The sequence below is a fragment of the Pezoporus occidentalis genome, unplaced genomic scaffold (genome assembly GCF_034315485.1).
Source record: "Pezoporus occidentalis ecotype Australia unplaced genomic scaffold, CSIRO_AGI_Poc_V1 ctg391, whole genome shotgun sequence".
Lineage (NCBI taxonomy): Eukaryota > Metazoa > Chordata > Aves > Psittaciformes > Psittacidae > Pezoporus > Pezoporus occidentalis.
Genome location: NW_026915715.1, coordinates 1 through 19,972, shown reverse-complemented (window position 1 = coordinate 19,972; position 19,972 = coordinate 1). Strand labels below are relative to the sequence as shown.

Below are 19,972 nucleotides of genomic sequence, written 5' to 3'. Positions count from 1 at the left end.
TGGACACAGCTCGGTCCCACCCTGAAGCAGTTCCCTGGAGTGTTTCCCATTGGAAAACCAGTGGCAGAAGCACCTCCTAGAGGCTCAGGTTTGGGCATCCCTCCCCACCCCACATCCCCTGCCTGGGGTCCGGATCAGTTTGTGTCCGTCTGCTCCCTGCAACCTGAGTTCCTCAGCTTGGGAATGACGAGGCCACCGGGAAGGGAAGGGCAGGGAGGGAGCACGGGGGGCTCAGAGCAGCCGCCCGCGGCACTCGATGGCCCCGCAGCAGCACAGCAGCTCTTTGCCCTCCACGCTGCCCACTTCGTAGTTGTAATCCCAGGTCAGCTCCGTGCCAGCACGGATCCTCCTGGGGAGAGAAGGGGAAGAGGCCATTCCAGAGGGGAGGAGCAGCCGGAGCTCCCGCTCCCAGCGCTCACATCTGACCTCGCTGGACCAATCCAGCTCCCCCCCCCCCCCCAGGCCAAGGGTGAAGCAGGCGGCGCCGCTGCCTTTGGCTCCATGGGGAGCACGGGGACAAAGGTCCCTGATGAATCACTCCCGTGGGGCTTCCCGAAGGTGACTCCGTGCTCCCGGGGCGCAGGAGCCACGTGGCGGGGGACTGGGGCTTAACTCCCCCCTTTGGAAAGGTCTAAACCCAGTGCAAACCAGCCCAGGACCTGCACAGAAGGTTGGGGGGGTCCTCACCAAGGTTCTCCCCACTCAGGCTTGGGGGGGGGGACACAGCAGGGGACAAGAGGACAAGGGGACCCCCATCCCTGTGCCCCCCACTCACTTGCTGGCGAAGAAGGCGACCCAGGGGAAGCGGAGGTCGTGGGTGTCCACAAACACGTTCTGCACGAAGAGGTTGGGGCTGCAGCTATGCTGGAGGGAGCAGAGGCACCGTGAGCACAGGGCTGGAGCTGGGACAAGCAGCAGCGTTCCCCATGGAAGGGGCTCCACTCCCTCCCTGCCCACAGCAGGGCTGGAGGCACAGGCAAAGGTGATGCTGCTGAGGAAGGTCTGACTCGGCTGTCACGGGGCCTGGTTCCAGCCACAGGGGTGGGGATCCATCCTCCTCATCCGGCTCTTTTCCCAGTTTTTAATGGGCTGGGTGGAAGGGACCTTAAAGCTCATTGAAAGCCACGGGCAGGGACCCCTTCCACTGGAGGAGGATGCTCCAACCTGGCCTTGAACACTGCCAGGGATGGGGCAGCCACAGCTTCTCCATTCAACCCATTCCAGTGTCCCAGCACCCTCACAGGGAAGAACTTCCCTATCTCCAACCTAAATCCCCCCTGTTCCAGTCTGAACCCATCACCCCTTGTCCTGTTGCTCCAGTCCCTGATGAAGGCCCCTCTCCAGCATCCTTGCAGCCCCCTTCAGACACTGGAAGCTGCTCTGAGCTCTCCACGCAGCTTTTCTCCAGGCTGAGCAGCCCCAATGTTCCCAGCCTGGCTCCTATGGGAGCTGCCCCAGGTCCCCCCCCAAGGTGCCCATTGCCCCTCGAGGTGACTCACGTTGAGGTAGCGGCCCAGGTTCCCCTCCAGCTTGGCGTCGATGATGTAGCAGGACTCCTCGCCGTCGTAGAACTGCCGCGTGGTCCGGCGCACCGGCGCGCTCTCGCCCTTGTCGGCGGCCATGGTGGTGGATTTGATGGCAATGCCGTGGGTTGACTTGAGGGCAAAGCCCCGGGTGGACTTCACAGCCACCTGCCTCTTCATGGGACCTGCCACAGGGGAGGAGACTCCACCGTGGTCCCTGCACCTTCCACAAGAGGAGCCCCACAGACACTGACTCAGATGCCCCATCCCTGGCAGTGCTCAAGGCCACGTTGGACACAGGGGCTTGGAGCATCCTGCTCCAGTGGAAGGTGGCCCGGGTTGAACTGGATGAGCTTCAGCAAACCCTTCCGACCCAAACCATTCCCTGGGCTGGCTCCAGGGCATCTCTCAGCTCTCCACTTGACCCAATGAACCTCACAGTTGGTTTTAGGCAGCTCTCCACAATGCCCAAGCACCTGGGGACTGGGCTTTGCAGTTATGGCCCAAACAAGCCCTGGGGAAGCCTCAGCCCTTGGCTGGTGAGACAGAGCTCATCGGCACACGGGGCAGGACGCACCACGCTCACAGCTACAGCCCCAGGAGCCCGGTTTGGTGGCTTCTGCCCCAGGTGGCTTCACTGTACCTGTTCTTTGTGCTCCTCACCTGACCCCGAGGACGGGTTCTTCTTCTCATCCCCCTCCTCCTCATCGGAGCCCGAGGAAATGGTCTGGATGTCGTCGCTGTCGTTGGTGGTGGCCTGGCCCTGCCCTGCTGCTGCGGGGCCGTTCTCCCCCTCACTCTCAGTGCTGCTCGACACGGTCAGCACGTCCTGGCCAAAGGGACCCCTGGCTCCCGAGGGCACCTTGGGGCAAGGAGAGCGTTGGCATTGGGGAGGAAGGGACCGACACCACAAAGCAAACCCCGGCCCGTGGCTGCCCTGCCGAGCACCGCATCCCTGGTGTGGGAACCAAGGCGCTACATCCCCTTACAACACAGGGACCAGACCCCACGTGGCCTCTGTTTCTGGGGCTCCCAGACCCACAGAAGGGCCCCAGTGGCAGAAGGAAATCAGCTTCCCCCCAGGAAATCACAGCCCCAAACCACAGCCCTGCGCTGGTGCCCAGCTGGGAAGGGAAGCGCAGAGGAACAGACCCCAAGGAAGGTTCAAGGCCTTCACTGAACCAGGCTGGGGCTGGGGCAGAGCCAGACCCACCCCTTCCCACCCTGGTCTGGCATTCCCAGCCCATCCCATCCCTAGGATCTCTGCTCACATCCGTGCTGGGCTGGGGGGTGCCGGAAAGCCGCTTGCTCTGCAGCAGCGCCGTCCTGCTCGTCGGCCTCCGGATCCCCTCGAGCTTGGGAGGGCTGGGGTTGTATCCATACATCCTGCCCAAGTCACCCAGCCTGTGGGAAGAGCAGGTGCCCTTGGATCTCCAGGCAGAGCCACAGCAGCAGGGGGAACCGAGAGCTGCACAAGCCCATAGCGGTCCCCCTGGGCCCAGCCCCAGCTCTGTTTCCTCCAGCACTGGTGTTAAACCCAGTTAAGGGCAGCCCTAAAGCTGCAGCAATCCCTTAGCTGGCAAGGAAAAGCAGGAAAATCCACGTTAAGGAACCTTACCCGGGAATTTTGGCTACGTCCTCAGGTTCCTGCAGGGGGGAGAAGGACACGCAATTAAAACCTCTCCCTTTTGGAGCACCCTTCAGCCCTTCTGTGCAACCACTTCCCAAACACCAGCCCCGCTCAGTGGGGCACCCAGGCCAAGTCCTGACCGTGGGTCTCCCGTCCTCTGTGTCCCATACGGTGGGTCCTCAACAGAGCAGGGAGGGGACAAAGAGCACCCCCATGTCCCCACCATCCCTGGCACCCTCTTGCAGGGCTGCACAGCCACGGAGCACCGAGGGCCTGGGGGACATTCAGCACACGCTGAGCAGCTTCTTTGTAGCCTCTTGTGCCCAAACATCCCTCAGGAAGGGACCAGGCACCTGCCACCCTACCCCAGCAAGCAAAGGCCAAGTAAGCAGAGCATGGGGACACCAAAGAGCACCGCAGGCACGTTGTCCGCGTGGAGAAGCCATTGAGCAAGAGCACAGCTGATGCCCATCGTGGTGCCTCCGTTTCCTCATCTCCCTTACTTCTTTCTTTGATGCCTTCAGCTCCTGATCCACATCTCCCGGGGCAGCAGTGCAGGTTTTCTCCCTTTCCCCTGGGATCTCCCCTTTGCTGGCCTTGGCTTCCCCTCCTTCACTCATCTTGAAGGAGGAGGCGCTGTCATTGTCCTGGAAGCCGTCGGCCATGCTGTTGGAGCTCAGCCACGACACCACCTTGTTCTTGGAGGTCTCCTCCGACACCGGGAGCTTGCAGGAGGCAGCCGCAGGGGCCTCGTCGGGCTGAAGCTGCCGGGCAGGCCCGGAGTCCTTGGAGGCCGTCTCCGAGAGCCCGTTCTCCTTCTGGCCGCGGGTCTGGCGGCGCGTGGCGTAGCTGCGCCACACCGAGCTGGTGCTGAAGTCCTCGTCCTTGCAGAAGTTGTCATCAGAGCTGTCCTCGTTGGACTCCTCCTGCTCCTCCGTGCCCGTGTTCTCGTCCTCGTCGTCCTTCAGGTCCACGCCGCTGCTGTCCGAGGAGCACTTGGCGTCGCTCTCGTAGCCCTCCTTGAAGTTCTCCACGCTCTCGATGTGGTCCAGGTTGGCAAAGTACTCGTCCCCCATCTCCAGCCCCTCTTTGTCAGCAAAGTCATCCGTGAGGATCTTCCCTGAGGGAAGGGGAAAAGAAGGGGGAGTTTTCCAGGGATGAGGCTCCTAACCCAGCGCGCAGCAGCAAGCGAACAGGGCTTGACACCGCCTCAGGCCAAAGCTGGACTGGGAAAGGGCAATGCCTGACCCCGATACTTGAGGTAATCTGAAGCACTTGGGTGGTCATAGAACGGGTGAGGTTGGAAAGGAGCTTAAGACCAGCCAGTTCCAAGCCCCTGCCATGGGCAGGGATGCCTCACACTAGACCATGTTAGCCAAGGCTCTGCCCAGCCTGGCCTTGAACACTGCCAGGGATGGAGCATTCACCACTTTGAGCAACCTGTGCCAGTGCCTCAGCACCCTCACGATAAAGAACTTCCTTCTATCTAACCTGAACTTCCCCTCTTTCGGTTTGAACCCATCCTGTGCCTACATCCAGGTTTCTCACTACAGGGTCCTTGCTAACATCCAGGTTTCCAACATGGACATCTCTCAAACAGAGGCACAGCCTTGGCCTCTGAAGGGCTGGCTGGAGGTGATGGCCCAGCACAGAGGTGTTGCTGAGGGTGAGCAGAGCACCAGAACCCAGCGGTGCTCCTGCTTTCCTTGCAGGGCTGATGCAACCGTCCTGAGCAACTTCTGCATTTGGTTGGTTTGTGCTGAGGGCCCCAGCAACCAGTGGGGTGTAAACAGGAAACAGGTTTGTGTTGATTCAAAGCGTGCACAAGCAGCGCGGGGGTCACACAATCATGGCCTGCTTTGGCTGGAAGGGACCTTAAAGCTCCTCCAGCTCCAATCCCTGCCATGGGCAGGGACCCCTTCCACTGGAGCAGGATGCTCCAAACCCCTGGGTCCAACCTGGCCTTGAGCACTGCCAGGGATGGGGCAGCCACAGCTTCTCTGGGCACCCTGTGCCAGCGCCTCAGCACCCTCACAGGGAAGAGCTTCTGCCTAAGAGCTCAGCTCAGTCTCTCCTTGGGCAGGTTAAAGCCATTCCCCTTGGCCTGTCCCTGCATTCCTTGTCCCAAGCCCCTCTCCAGGTTTCCTGCAGCCCCTTCAGGCACTGGAGCTGCTCTAAGGTCTCCCCTTCAGGAGCCTTCTCTTCCCCAGGCTGCCCCAGCCCAGCTCTCTCAGCCTGGCTCCAAAGCAGAGCTGCTCCAGCCCTCGCAGCAGCTCCGTGGCCTCCTCTGGACTCACTCCAGCAGCTCCACGTCCTATTTCGTGATAAACAAAGCCCAGATCTCAGGCCTGACACAACCAGATCTTTTCAAACACTTATTCCCCCCACTCCTTAACTGAAACCGAGCAGATTCCTATCTGGATACATGTGACTGCCAGGCAGGGCTGGCTCAACAAAGGCTTTTCATTCACAGCACCCATTTCAAAGCTAAGAGGCTTCTACCTGCTCAGCCCATGGGGTGAGGTCCTACCTGCATAGATGCAGACAAAGGAGCCTTTAGCAATATCATCGAGGCAGCGAATGCCCCAGCCTTTGTTCTGGGTCTTGAATAACTGCAGCCGGACTTGGAGGCCGTGTTGGACCAAGCGGTTGGTGCACATGTTAATGTTGCACTTGCACCTCTTGTTGCACTCATAAACTCTGAAAGAGAGGAGAACAGAGACATCTTCCTTGGTAAAGAACCTCCCAGGAGCTCGTGTGGCACCAGAAATGACACAAAAGGACCTGCAGCAGCGACTGAGAGCTCAGCAGAGCAGGGAAAGCGTTGTTGCGAGGTGCTGTGGCCATGAGCAGAGATCCTAGGCCACATGTTAACAGGGATCAAGGACAGAGGCAGGTTTGCACTCCCTCCCTCAAGAAACAGAGTCACAGAATGGTTTGGAAGGGACCTTAAAGCTCATCCAGGGCAGGGACACCTTCCACTAGACCACATTGCTTCAAGCCCCATCCAAAAACTTCTTCCTAATGACTCATCTCAGTCTCTCCTCTGGCAGGTTAAAGCCATTCCCCTTGTCCTATCCCTCCATCCCTTGTCCAAAGCTCCTCTCCAGGTTTCTTGTACCCTCCTTAGAGAGCGGCTCTAAGGTGTCCCCAGAGCCTTCTCTTCTCCCAGCTGAACAATACCCCTCTTTGGGAGCATCAAGAGGCCGAGTTTCTGGGGCTGGTGTCTGTGAGGGAAGAAGATGTGGTTCTGCTTACCCTGTTGGGAGACATTCTTCCAGCCTTTTGTGCTGGTATCCAGAGTTGGGGTTGATCTGTCCTCCTGGGGTGCAGCCAGTCGCCTGGACAGTCAGCTGGTGACAGGCACATTTTGATCTAGAGAGACACAGGAAAACCCACCCACCCTTCAGAAGTTACGTTTTAGACACTGGTTTTACAGAAAGGCGAAGAAATCCCATCTTTCTGAACAGGTACATGCAGAGATGGGCTTCATCTGGGGTCAAATCTACAAGCAAGCAGAGCTCCACGAAGTGCAGAGCAGGTCCACCTTGTGCTGCCATCCCCACCCTCCAGCCCCACTGGCACCCATGGGGTCACCTAGAATCATAGAACAGTTTGGGTTGGAAAGGACCTTAAGATCATCCAGTTCCAAGCCCCCTGCCGTGGGCAGGGTCACCTCACACAAAACCATCTCACCCAAGGCCTCGTCCAACCTGATCTTGAGCACCTCCAGGGATGGAGCATTCACAACCTCCCTGGGCAACCCATTCCAGTGCCTCAGCACCCTAACAGGAAAGAATTTCCTCCTCAGATCCAACCTAAACTCCCCCTGTTTCAGTTTGAACCCATTACCCCTTGTCCTGTCACTACAGTCCCCAATGAAGAATCCCTCCCCAGCATCCCTACTTGTCTCTGCAGCCGTCTTTGCAGTCACAGCCCACGAGGAACTCCCAGCTGGTGTTGATGTAAACCCCTTTGCCCGGGATGCGCTCCTTGCTGTAGGCCACCTGAGGCGGCGGGGTGTTATCGATCTCATTGACGCAGGACAGCGGCACGTCCTCCCTGCCCTTGGTAATGTCCGCGATGTAGTAGTAGGGTTTGTAAGGTTGGAACTTGCGGTCCACCAGCACGTAGGGATCCAAGCAGAACATCTCCAGGAAGAGGAAGTCACAATCCGTCTCGAAGAGGTACCGCTCGATCTCCTGCATGCTCCGCAGGCAGAGCCCGCACGGGGTCTTGTAGAGCACGTGGAAGCCCACCTTGCGGTTGAGGCGGCGCCGCGCCGTCATGCGTCGGAAGTCGTAGAGCAGCGGGATGAGCAGCGGGTTCCGGCTGCGGTACTGGTCGCTGCGCAGCGGCCGCACGCGCGACAGGCACGTGTAGCTGCACACGTGGGGCAGGTAGAAGAGCTTCTCCAGCGGGGCTCGGTACGAGGGCTCGTTGGGCACGCGGTCCATCATGCCGTGGAAGGCCTGGTGGGTGCTGCTGCCTGTTTGGCTGCTGGGGGGGGGAGGCAGGCAGCGGGAAAGGGAGGCGTCAGAAAGCACGTAAGGAAGCAAGAGAACGGGTTGGGTTGGAAGGGACCTTAAGATCAGAGATTGGGATGGGCTGGAAAGGACCCTCAGATCATAGAATGGTTTGGGTTAGAAAGAACCTTAAGATCTTCCAGTTCCAAGCCCTTGCCGTGAGCAAGGCCACCTTCCACTAGACCCTGTCGCCCAAGGTGCTGTCCAACCTGGCCTAGAACACTGCCAGGGATGGAGCATTTACCACTTGTCTTGGCAACCTGTGCCAGTACCTCAGAGCTTCCAAGAGCAAAGGGATTTTAGGCACTTCATTCCTATCAAAGCAGCTGCTTTGATAGATGCTTTTTTTGTGGTTACACACAAGGACACTCATTGGTTTTGCTGCACAGATGAATTAAGACACAAACACCAGCACTCCCAGGGAGTGAGGCTGGGCAGGTGTTACCAGCAGCAGAGAACACAACCACCACCCCCAAAAAATCACAGTAGGGAAGCAAAACCAAGCCCAAGCTGGTTGTGGTCTCTGACCGTGGAGCAACGGCTTCTGTGCTTCCAACTGCCACAAAGCCACCACTGTGGAAAAGCCACCTGCAGACTGACATTAACAACAGCTTTCCTCGGCGCCTACAAAGCTTGTAGCAACAGGAGTCCTCTAACAATAAGCAGGGGCAGAGGCTTTGGCCAGAATCCCACTGGAGTAAATGCTGCTCAGAACTGATAAGAGACCCCCCCAGGCTCAAATATAACAAACAGTTTTCTGGGAGGCAACACAAAGCAGAAGACAAATGGCTCAGGACGAGATAAGCTGCAAATGAAGAGCTCAGTCCGTAGGGAAACAAACCCAACAAGCCCCCGAGCTGCCCCAGCATCCCCAGCTCTGCCAAGGATGCAGGGAACAAGCTGCACTCACCGATGCTGCTGGGCTGCATTGGTCCTGCCCCCCAGAGGTGCATCACTGAGGATAGGGGGAGAAGGGGAAGACTGCCCAGAACCCCCAGAGCTGGGACGGAAGGAAGTGCTCTTCTTGGCCACTTGCTTCCTCGCCTGGGCCAGCTGACTGTCAGAGTACCTGCAGGAGGGAAGGGGTCAGGGACTGGAACAGGCTGCCCAGGGAATGGTGGAGTCACCAGCCCTGGAAGCGTTCCCAAACTGTGTAGATGAGGCCCTTTGTGACAGGGGTTAGCAGTGGGGAATGGTTGGACTTGATGATCTTGAAAGTCTTTTCCAACCTGATGGATTCTATGAGTGATATGCAAGATTCACATGCAGCAGTGCCCCATCCATGAGAAAACAAGCAGGTTTTTTCCTAAGGAGTGTAAAAATCAGCCCATTTCTACCTCTTTGTCCTACAACCCCAAGCAAATGCCAGCATGCATGGAAAAGTGCTATGTATTTGGAAGCAAGGCACGAGGGTGAAAGGAGTGCAACCAGGCTGCCCAAGGCCTTCAGTTTGAAGAAGCTGGCCAAACCAGTCCATGAAGAAACCCCTGCACCAGCAGAAACAAGAGCTTACAGAGCTTGGGCAGTGCTGAGCAGTGGGAGGAACAGGAGCACAGAGGACTCTTTTGTCTGTACCAAGTAACAAGATAAGATTGTGTGAGGGAATAGAATAACACTGCTGACAAAAGGGGCTCCCAAACAGGGATGCACAACACCAGGGAGGTGGGAGACACTTGAAGGACACAATACTCCCACCCTAAGAAACAACAGCAGATCCAATCCACTTACACCCATCAAACAGAGAACCAGCCCAAACCAGCCACTGCCACAAGTGGAAGAATGCAGTTATGTTATCAGGGTGCCAAGGGTGGGGACAGCGAGAGCAGAAGGGGCTGGCCATTTCTGCAAACATCTGCCTTCAGAGCCAAGTGTCAGCACACATTGAGAAGTCAAGAGCAAGAGAAAAGAGGTTCCACCGATGGACTTCAAACAGTCCCAAGTGGCAGCTCCCTGGCACCTTAGAACTTGAAAGTGAGCCTAGAGAGGGACTAGAACCAGCCCTTCCTCAGAGCAAAACAAACACCAGAGTGAAATGCACATCCTCTCAGTTTTAATAAGCTAAATCCAGTGTGGTTTTAACCCATCAATTTCCTCTGGGACAGCTGGGACATGGATCTTGCTGCCTCCAGTCACTGGGGTCTTTAAGCAGTTCACTGGTTAACTGCAGGGCAGGGAACCAGCTGTAATGCATGTCTTGTACTAGATCTGAAAACAAGAGCCTCAAGTCAAAGCCTTTGTGGGGAGAGAAAAAACACCCCAAAGCTTCCATGGAAATGTTAAATGGAAGAGGAGATTCAGCAGCCTCGAGGGTGGCCGATTCAACTGGATCATCTTCATTCCGTGTTGTTGCACATCCTTCCTACACCCTCCTCAGCTCGAGGTGTCCTGGGGTTAGGGCCACAGCCCAGCTCTCCCTCTGCTCCCAGGACTGCTGTGAGGAGCCAGGGCTGCGTTCCTCCTGCTGGAGCAGACCTCTTCTGCTATAGCAAGAGAGGAGGAACAAGGCTGCTACAGCTTCAAGCCCTGTTTTGAATGGCTTGGAGGAGCATTTCCAAGTTCAAGGGGCAGAATGGGTCCTATCGCACTGGTACTTGGAGAGGAACTCCCTCCTGAGGCTGGAGGCTGCAGGCAGGGGGGTTTCTTAGATGCTGCTACACCTAGAGAGCATCCCATGAGTAAAGGTTCACTTCCTGCACGGCTTCCTGACAGCTGGGACACATCTTCTCTCCCATCTGCCCGAGCAGCAGGGCACAGTCACAGCAGAAGACATGCTGGCAGGGGGCGAGGCGTCCGTAAATTCGGATGGGGAATCCACAGTGGTGGCAAAAATGAACTGGGGCAGCATCTCCCATCCCAGGAAAGTCCCAGGGCACGTGCCCAGGTACCCTGGTGGTCTCCAACACGTTCCCTTCATCACCAAGTTGAGTTCCTCCTTCATCCAGGCCTCCTTCAGCACTAGCCTGCACCTCCAGGAACGTCCTGCTTGGGTCCCTGGCAGCAGAAGGCACGGGTGTGACTTGGCTGTGGCTCAGCTCGATCAGGTTTGGCCCATGACCAAGCACTGATCCTGAGTTCCCAGTGCCTCGTAAGCCATCGAGGTCTGTGAGCAGCTCAGTCCAAGTGGAGCAAAACAAAGCAGCCGGTGGCCAGGGCCTGGATCATGACACGAGGGAGCAATTCAGACTTTGAGAGGAGAAGAAGCAAACACTCTTAAGTTGGAAATACATCAAGGGTGAAGCTTTAGCCTTGAGGAAGAAGCTGGTGCTTGGCTCTCAGCTCTCCCACCCCCTGTTACTCATCCAGCTGCCTTTATCTAGAGTTTCCCCCAGAAACATGACTAAAAGCAATTTGTGCAACCAGGAGACAAGTTAGTCACAGAGGAAACATGCACCTGAGGATTCCCCTACACAGAGAGGAGGGTGCCTGAAGGAGCTGAGCACTGGAGATGAAAGGAGGTAGTGATGGAAGCAGAGAAGTGACTCGAGTACTTACTCCATCTCTGCAGGCTGTGGAGAAGCAGAGCGTGGAGCCTGTGAGGCTGCCTGCATCTGCTCTAAAGGCTTGTACTGGGTACCAGCTCCTGTTAGATCCTGTGTGTATTGTACCACGGGCCCTTTGCTCCTCACAGCACCTAGTGGGGAGGGGGGGAAAGGGGAATCTCAACAGGAGAAGTCTCCACCATCAACCAAAGCCACAAGATACTGCTTTAGTCCCCAAAGGCAACCAGAAGAGAGGCATTTGTGGTTAACATCGGGTCACAGGTGAGTGTGGAGTCACAGCCAGTCACCTCAGACAGATGCTGGCCACTTCACACAAGTGCAGCTTGGTTCTGTGGCATCTTTATGTCAGGAGAAAAAGCCCATTGGAAATCCTGCTTCACCAGGAGTTCCACTGAACCCAACTCCACCCAACCAGAACCAGCTCCCACCCGTCCAACCCAAGGCACCCATCCAAATTCCAGGACCCAAATGAAAGGAAAAGATGCCACATACCAACATTGGGACGAGTTCTTGCTTGTCCACTTAGCTTCTTTTCCTGGGTGGAGGCTGTGGAGGCTTTCATGCTGAACATGGGCTCGAGGCGTGTGGAGCCCCGGTAAATCCACTCGCAGCGCTTGTCATCCTGCAGCAAGGAGAAGGCAACATTCCCAGCACCCATGGCAAGAGCTTCCAGAGGGATAACCCAGGCCTGGGAGACAGCCAGGAGCACAATCCAATGGAAAGGAGGCAAAGCATTGACCTGAAGGCTTCTGAAAGACCATGCAGCCAAGGGAGGACAAGGGCAGTAATTCAGCATGTCTGGGAGAACCCTGAATACAAACTGAACCTAGAAGATGCCCAATGCCAAGACCCCAAACCTTGTTCTATCCTTAGCGAACAACTGATCACTGGGACGTGGCTGGAGAAGGCAGATCCCCTTGGAAGACAAGCCAATTCCTCTGCACAAGCATCCTTTAGGGCAGGGAGGTTGCACAAAGTCCCCCCAGCCTGGTGGCCTTGCACTGGCTGGACAGGGAGAGAGCCAAGTGGGCCCAGAGAGGGCACCTCCTCCCCTTGTGGGATTTGTAGCACGTGAGCAAGCAGCAGCTCCCAACCCCTGCTCAGTTTCAATCCTGCTTCTCAAACCAGCACTTGGATCAGGACAGAAGCCACGCTGAGGTGTTTGCACACCTGCAGGTGATGGGTTTGGTTTCTTATTCATCTACTGCTTCACAGTTTCAATTTCAAAATGCTTTAAAAGACTCCTGAGTGCAAAGGAAAGAGTCTGACCTTCACTTGGTAGAACTACTAGGAAGACAGAACTACTTGGAAGGCAGAACTTGGTGGTCTACCTACTAAGCAAAGCATGTGCTTGCTTCAGGCCCCTGTATGATACCAACGAAACTGGATTCAATCAGACCTCTCCACCAGCCTCAAATCTAAGCTCATCTTTCCCTTCTCATGGGAGAAAGGGAACTGCCTTACCAGGAAAAGGATCCTGACCAGGCTGCTATCCACTTCTTCCACTCGGGATTTCCACCAGGTCCCTTCCCACTCTGTTTTGATGAGCTGCCCGCTCTTGAGCAGCACCATGGGGCGGTTGGGGTAGGCTGTGATGTACTCCTCGATGAAATCCCGAGAGGAAACATCCTCAATGTCTTCCCAGGTCTTCTTCACTGCTCAGAAAAGGATGGGGGGGAAAGGGATGGTCAGGGGTGGAAAACTCTCACAAAGAGGAACTTTATAAAGATCCCAGATGGAGTTTTACATAAGAACATTCACGTTGGGGGGTTCTGGTGGCAGGAATCCAGCCATGGTAATGCACCCAGAGTGCAAGGGGTCAGCACAACCACTCTGCCAGGAAGAAACCAGTCTCCTCCAGCTTCAGACACAAACATCTACATGCCCTCTGTGTTTTGAACCCCACCTCCTTCATACAGCCAAAGACTTCCCATACAACTCCAGTGTTAGGATACAGAAGGGGCAGAGCTCACTCACAGGGTCTGCAGACTGGGTACAGCTCCCACTCCTTGACATATGAAGCGTAGCCATCATCAAAGAAGATCAGGAACCTGGAAAAGAGCAGCATTGGAAGCTGGAATTAAACATGCAGCTGAATAAAGCACAGTTATAATGGAAGAAGAGGTATTTCTGGAGCCTTTGGGACAAAGCAGCAGCAGAGAATGAGGACGGTGACAAGGAAGGAGCTGGAGACACCCCCAGGGCTCCATCTGCAGACAGGAGATGAGCACAAGAGAGTCCCCAGCAGCTGCAGGGGCCAGGAGCTTGGAGAGGACCCCCCAAAGGCTGGGCATGGCACCCACTCAGTGCCGGTGCCTCAAACAGTAACCTCAGGATATGGAGCTGTGTGAAGACTGTGTTACAGGAGAGCAGCACTGCAGGCAGGAGGAGTAAATCTGCAACCTGAGTACTAAATGCACTCCATTTGCAGTGATTAAAGATGTATCAGATAGAATTTGACACAATGAGGCATTTCTGGCAGATCCACAGCTGAAACAGGGCAGTGATATCCTTTAGGACAACCTCAGGAAGCCCACGAGTCTAAACCACACCACGAAGAAGCCCTGCCCCATATGCATACACAACTAAAGCCTCCTTTAGACCCGTTCTTGCTTCTCCTCAAGTGCTTCAGCAACTAAATGCTTCCAGGGCTCATGTTTCCTAACCCTGGGTTTTCTGCCTTAAGCCAGGCAGACTTGTGTTTGTGTGATAAGGTGGATGAGTTACCAGATCTGATTCATGACTCAGGGCAATGAATAATAGAACAGAAGCTCCACCCAGAGCTCTGAGATAAGAAAAGCTGAAGAAGCCACACTCAGAACTACATCCTCCTAAAGGGCAGGAAGGAATTTAGCTCCAACAGTAACAAATAGACCTTATTTCCCCCCTAATCAAATGAAAACATAAGAGGGAGGGAGGGGGACACACATGACAGTGGAGGGGAATTAATACCTGTCCTTGTTCTTCACGTTTGGGGTCTCGGCCACAATACCAGCATAGAGCCAGACCTGGTTCCCATCTTTGTATTTGGCCACAACCCTGCTGCCAACATAGTGCTTCTCAGGCAGAGGGTGATAGTCGTAAGCAATGTGATTGCCAGAGAGCAGACTCTTCCCTTTGTTATCAAACTTCACTTTGTACTTCTTGCCAGCACCTGCAAGACATTTCACCATGGTAAGATAAGCGCCAAATGACTCCAGCCAAGTCCCATTCCGTAGCCCATTCCCAGCCAAGGGAATTCCTTCCAAAGCCTTTCAGGAATGAAGTTGGGAGGTAAAAGAGTGGCTTTCCCAACTCCAAAGTGGGGTGCAAGCCCCAAGCCCAGCCCAACACAGGGGACGTACCCACTCTCTGGATGGCGATCAGAGTCCCCTTGTGCCACGTTTTGGTTCTCTTCTTGCCCAGGATCCTCATGCCAACGTTGAGATCTTCATCATGGCTGAGATCCCCCCCCGATGCTACAGAGCCAGCGGGCTGGCCAGAGCCAGGACTCTCCTGAAGGCTTTGTGCATCTACCCAAAGAACAGCAATAAGGGATCCGTTAGAAACTGCCCAAAGAGTCCCTCTCTTAGGTCAGAAGAACATCGACAGGATGGCATCCTGGCTCTCCTGCACCTCACACACCCCCAAGTGCCTCAGTTTTCCTGGCTGGAGCCATCAGCAAGCGGGGTTTAAGCATCATTAAAAAGCTCTTCCCATTATGGAATTTGCACCACTTGGATTGGCTTTGGGAAAGAGCTTAAAGCCCAAGAGGAATCTGGACTCAACAGCTCCTAATGGGGCCTTCCTGCAGGGAAAGAGCAGCTCTTTTCTTTGTCAGCAAGCGAATCAAGAGGGGTAAAGGTGCAGGTAAGAGCCAGCCCTCGCCTGGCCCTCCCACACCGACCTTTCTGGGCATCCTGGGCACTTGTTTTCTTGCTCACAGCATCCATGAACTTCTGAACATCCTGGGCAGACTTCCTGATTGCAGCCATGGCTTCCTGCAGCTCGAGGGATGGAAAGAGGGATAAAACACGACAAACCTTTTCTTTCCCCTTTGCTCTAAACACAGCACTGACCCAAGTGCTGCAGCAAAACCCCACTCCGAGGACCTGAGTCTGGTGTGTTCCAACTCACCAGAGTCTGATCCTTTGTGATTCTGGAGCTCCCAGTGCCTGTGTCTGAAGAGAACAAAAGGGGTTTAAAACATCCCAGGGAGGGAAAATCCACCCTGGTTAAGTCGGGGAAGGAAGAGGGAACGCAGGAAAGCACCCACCCAAAAGGTTCTCTTCCCCTGCCAAAAGCCACCCTTTCCTAAGCCACCCCTTCCAGTTGCACTCCCTCCTTCCCCATAGGGGAGCACCTGATGGGGCCAACGGGAGGGTGGGCAAAGGGGGGAGCACCCGATGGGGCCAACGGGAGGGTGGGCAAAGGGGGGAGCACCCGATGGGGCCAACGGGAGGGTGGGCAAAGGGGGGAGCACCCGATGGGGCCAACGGGAGGGTGGGCAAAGGGGGGAGCACCCGATGGGGCCAACGGGAGGGTGGGCAAAGGGGGGAGCACCCGATGGGGCCAACAGGAGGGTGGGCACAGGGGGGAGCACCTGATGGGGCCAACGGGTGGGTGGGCAAAGGGAAGAGCCCCAGTGTTGGATTCCAGGGGCTCTGGAATAGCCCTGGGCAGGTGACATCCCCTGCAATGGGGTCTCCTACCTGATCCTCTCTCATTTAGGGACCTGTGCGGCTTAGGGCCAGCATGAGGTTACCCTTATCCTGATCCCTCTCATCCTCCAGGACATCCCTTCCCTTGGTACCCTGCAGTGCAAGGGGCTACTGAACTGTGCTTCCAGCCGGGATCAAGGCTCATGACATCGTCGTCGTCCTCATCCGGGATCTCGATCACTTCCATGGCTTTGGCAGCCAGCTCCTCATCCTCGGAGCTGCTCTCCCGGTACTGGAGGCCCAGTTTGGAATACAGGTCCTTCACGAGGCTCTCACACTTGTCAATGGCTCTGCGGGGGGGAAAGGGCACGGAGGGATGGGGGACAAGACAACGTCAGCGCATCCCATAATAAGAGGAATCAACCCCACAGCTCCGCCCAGCATTCCCGTGCCCCACAGCTCCCTTTGGCCCCATTCCCGTGCCCCACACCTCCCTTTGCCCCCATTCCCCTGCCCCACACCTCCCATTGTCCCCATTCCCATGCCCCACACCTCCCATTGTCCCCATTCCCATGCCCCACACCTCCCATTGCCCCCATTCCCGCACTCCACACCTCCCTTCACCCCCATCCCCATTCCCGCACCCCCTTCACCCCCATCCCCATTCCCACACCTTCACCCCCATTCCCCTGCCCCACACCTCCCTTCACCCCCATCCCCATTCCCACACCCCCTTCACCCCCATCGCCATTCCCACACCCCCCTTCACCCCCATCCCCATTCCCACACCTCCCATCACCCCCATCCCCATTCCCACACCCCCTTCACCCCATCCCCCTGCCCCACACCCCCCCTCACCCCCATCCCCATTCCCACACCCCCTTCACCCCCATCCCCCTGCCCCACACCCCCTTCACCCCCATCCCCATTCCCACACCTCCCTTCACCCCCATCCCCATTCCCACACCCCCCTTCACCCCCATCCCCCTGCCCCACACCTCCCCTCACCCCCATCCCCATTCCCACACCCCCTTCACCCCCATCCCCATTCCCACACCCCCTTCACCCCCATCCCCATTCCCACACCCCCCTTCACCCCCATCCCCATTCCCACACCCCCCTTCACCCCCATCCCCATTCCCACACCTCCCCTCACCCCCATCCCCATTCCCACACCCCCTTCACCCCCATCCCCATTCCCAACCCCCCTTCACCCCCATCCCGATTCCCACACCTCCCCTCACCCCCATCCCCATTCCCACACCCCCTTCACCCCATCCCCCTGCCCCACACCCCCTTCACCCCCATCCCCATTCCCCACACACCCCCCCACACCCCCACCGCCACCCACCTGGAAGCATCCTCAAAGAGCTGATCCACACAAGCCACCTCCTCTTCCTTCTCCCTCACGCACCTCTCCAGCTCCTCCAGCTCCCTCCTCCTCTCCCTCACGCCCTCGCACTTCTCCAGCTCCCTGTCCACGAGCTCCTGGAGCTCCTCCATGGACATCCCCAGCTCCTCCATCACCTCCTGCTGCAGCTCCCGCAGCTCCCGGGAATCCATTCCCGCCGCCGCCGCGAGCAGGGGGAGCTGCGGAACCCCCCCGACCGCTTTACACCTCCCCCCACGCCCCTGCACCCCCCCTCCCCCACACCCCTGCACCCCCCCCCTCCCCCCCCACCGCCACGAGCAGGGGGAGCTGCGGAACCCCCCCAACTGCTTTACACCTCCCCCCACACCCCTGCACCCCCCCCTCCCCCCCCCGCCCCTCTCCTCCCCATGGCCCCAAAGCCTCCCCAACCCCATCCTCTCCCACTCTATGGCGCTTGCTCCTCACCCTCCTTCCCCCCCCCCCCAAAGCCCTCACCCCAATTCCCTCTGCCCCACAGCCCCCTCTTTGCCCCCACAGCCCCCCTTAGCCCCCCAATCTCCTGCCCCACTGCTCCTCTCATCCCCACAGCTCCCCCTGCCCTCTACAAGCCCCTCTTCAGGCCCCATTCCCCTGCCCCACAGCTCCGTACATCCCCATAGGCCCCTTTGCCCCCACAGCCCCCTCTCTGCCCCCCATTCCCCTGCCCCACAGCTCCCTACATCCCCATGGGCCCCTTTGCCCCCACAGCACCCCACTCTCCTGCCCCACAGCTCCCCCTGGCCCCTACAAGCCCCTCTTCTCCCCACACAGGCTCCTCTTCAGCCCCAATTCCCCTGCCCCACAGCTCCCTGCATCCCCCTGACCCCCTTTGCCCCCACGGTCTCCCCTTGCCCCCTCCAGGCCTCCTTTTGCCCCCCATTTCCCTGCCCCACAGCTCCCTCTCAGTCCCCCTTTCACACCCCATGGGCCGCTCTTCGCCCCCATTCCCATGCCCACACCTCCCTTCGCCCCCATTCCCGTGCCCCACACCTCCCTTCACCCCCATCCCCTGCCCCAAACCCCCCTTCACCCCCATCCCCCGCCCCACACCCCCCTTCGCCCCCATCCCACTGCCCCACACCTCCCTTCACCCCCATCCCCATCCCCACACCCCCCTTCACCCCCATCCCCTGCCCCACACCTCCCCTCGCCCCCATTCCCCTGCCCCACACCTCCCTTCAACCCCATTCCCCTGCCCCACACCTCCCCTCGCCCCCATCCCCCCGCCCCACACCTCCCTTCACCCCATCCCCACACCCCCCTTCACCCCCATTCACCCCCATCCCCTGCCCCACACCCCCCTTCGCCCCCATCCCCCGCCCCACACCCCCCTTCGCCCCCATCCCCCGCCCCACACCTCCCTTCGCCCCCATCCCCCGCCCCACACCTCCCTTCTCCCCCATCCCCCGCCCCACACCCCCTTTCACCCCCATCCCCCGCCCCACCCCCCCTCCCCCCCCATCCCCCGCCCCACCCCCCCTCCACCCCCATCCCCCGCCCCACCCCCCCTCCACCCCCCGCACTCACCGCGCCCCGGTCCCCGCTCGGATGCGCCCTGAGGTGAGTGGGGGGCGAAGCGGGGCGCCCTCCACACCGGAACCCGCGTGACGTCACATCCGGCAACAGCAGCCCCGGCCTGCCCAAGGGGGCGGGGCTCCAACCGCCTGGCGGCGGCGGGGATTGGCTGAGGGGCACGCGCGGCGGGGCGGAGCTTCCCCCGCGGGAGGAGGCGCCGTACTGCCCCCTGCTGGAGCGGAGGTCTATGGGGGTGCGAGGGGCAATGGGGGACAATGGGGATGCTGGGGGGCAGTGGGGGTGCTGGGGAGCAATGGGGGTGCGGGGGGGGTTTGGGGGTGCTGGGGGGCAACGGGGGACTCTGGAGGGCAATGGGGGTGCGGGGGGGCAATGGGGGGCTCTGCAGGGCAATTGGGGGCAATGGGGGTGCGGGGGGGCAATGCTGGGGCAGGGAGGCAATGGGGGTGCAATGGGGGGGCTGGGGTGCTTGGGGGTGCTGGGGGGCAATGAGGGTGCTGGGGGGCAATGTGGGCCTCTGGGGTGCTGGGGCCCATGGGGAGCTGTGGGGATGTGGAGGACAATGGGGGGTGCTGGGGGGCAATGGGGGTGCTGGTGAGGTTTGGGGGGCTCTGGAGGGCAATGGGGGATTCAGGGGGTGCTGGGGGACAATGGGGGTGCTGGTGGGTTTTGGGGGCTCTGGAGGGCAATGGGGGTGCTGGGGGACAATGGGGGGCTCTGGGGGTACTGGGGTCAATGGGGAGCTGTGGGGATGTGGAGGACCATGGGGGATGCTGGGGGGCAATGGGGGGCTCTGAAGGCCCTGAGATGCTGGGTGGTGCAGGGGGAGGCTGGGGCCCTATGGGGCTGGGGGTGTTTGTTGGGGGTCCCTGGGGGTGTTGGGGGTCCCTGGGGGGATGTTGGGGTCCCTGGGGGTGTTGGGGTCCCTGGGAGGTGTTGGGGGTCCCTGGGGGTGTTGGGGGTCTCTGGGGGTGTTGGGGTCCCTGGGGGGTGCTGGGGTCCTTGGGGGTGTTTGTTGGGGGTCCCTGGGGTGTTTTTCGGGGATCCCTGGGGGGGTGTTGGAGTCCCTGGGGGTGTTTGTTGGGTTCCCAGCCCCATCACATGAGCTCCTTACCTCCCTATGGACAGACGGATGCTGCGCCCCACTCCTGACCCCCCACTGCCGGTTCCCAGCCCCATCCCATGTGTTCCTTACCCCCCTATGGACAG

The 19,972-nt window shown here is 58.5% G+C and overlaps 1 protein-coding gene across 2 annotated transcripts; it reads right to left on the bottom strand.

Annotated features, from left to right (window-relative positions):
- Positions 1–174: 174 nt before the first annotated feature.
- On the bottom strand, positions 175–17,391 carry SETDB1 (SET domain bifurcated histone lysine methyltransferase 1). Of its 2 annotated transcripts, XM_062632591.1 has the most exons (21): positions 17,171–17,391; positions 15,997–16,169; positions 15,296–15,339; positions 15,066–15,165; positions 14,524–14,691; positions 14,132–14,333; positions 13,157–13,230; positions 12,644–12,834; positions 11,672–11,801; positions 11,172–11,310; positions 8,590–8,748; positions 7,060–7,653; positions 6,412–6,528; positions 5,684–5,853; positions 3,657–4,273; positions 3,142–3,170; positions 2,795–2,927; positions 2,187–2,385; positions 1,500–1,708; positions 776–864; positions 175–349 (listed from the first exon to the last, which is right to left on the bottom strand). In XM_062632591.1, the coding sequence occupies exons 1-21, from the start codon at positions 17,380–17,382 to the stop codon at positions 232–234; spliced, it is 3,867 nt and encodes a 1,288-aa protein (XP_062488575.1). In that variant the 5' UTR covers positions 17,383–17,391; the 3' UTR covers positions 175–231. The 2 variants fall into 2 exon arrangements, with proteins under 2 accessions (XP_062488575.1, XP_062488574.1); XM_062632590.1 differs by lacking the exons at positions 175–349; positions 776–864; positions 1,500–1,708; ... (6 more) ...; positions 7,060–7,653; positions 8,590–8,748 and adding an exon at positions 8,767–10,832.
- Positions 17,392–19,972: the final 2,581 nt, after the last annotated feature.

Excerpts from the sequence above, each read along its gene's own strand:
- SETDB1 (XM_062632591.1), bottom strand. The coding sequence starts at position 17,382 with ATGGATTCCCGGGAGCTGCGGGAGCTGCAGCAGGAGGTGATGGAGGAG. Across the intron at positions 3,171-3,656 it reads TGAAGGCATCAAAGAAAGAA|GAACCTGAGGACGTAGCCAA; the intron begins GTAAGGGAGATG and ends TCCCCCCTGCAG. Across the intron at positions 1,709-2,186 it reads GAACCCGTCCTCGGGGTCAG|GTCCCATGAAGAGGCAGGTG; the intron begins GTGAGGAGCACA and ends CCCCTGTGGCAG.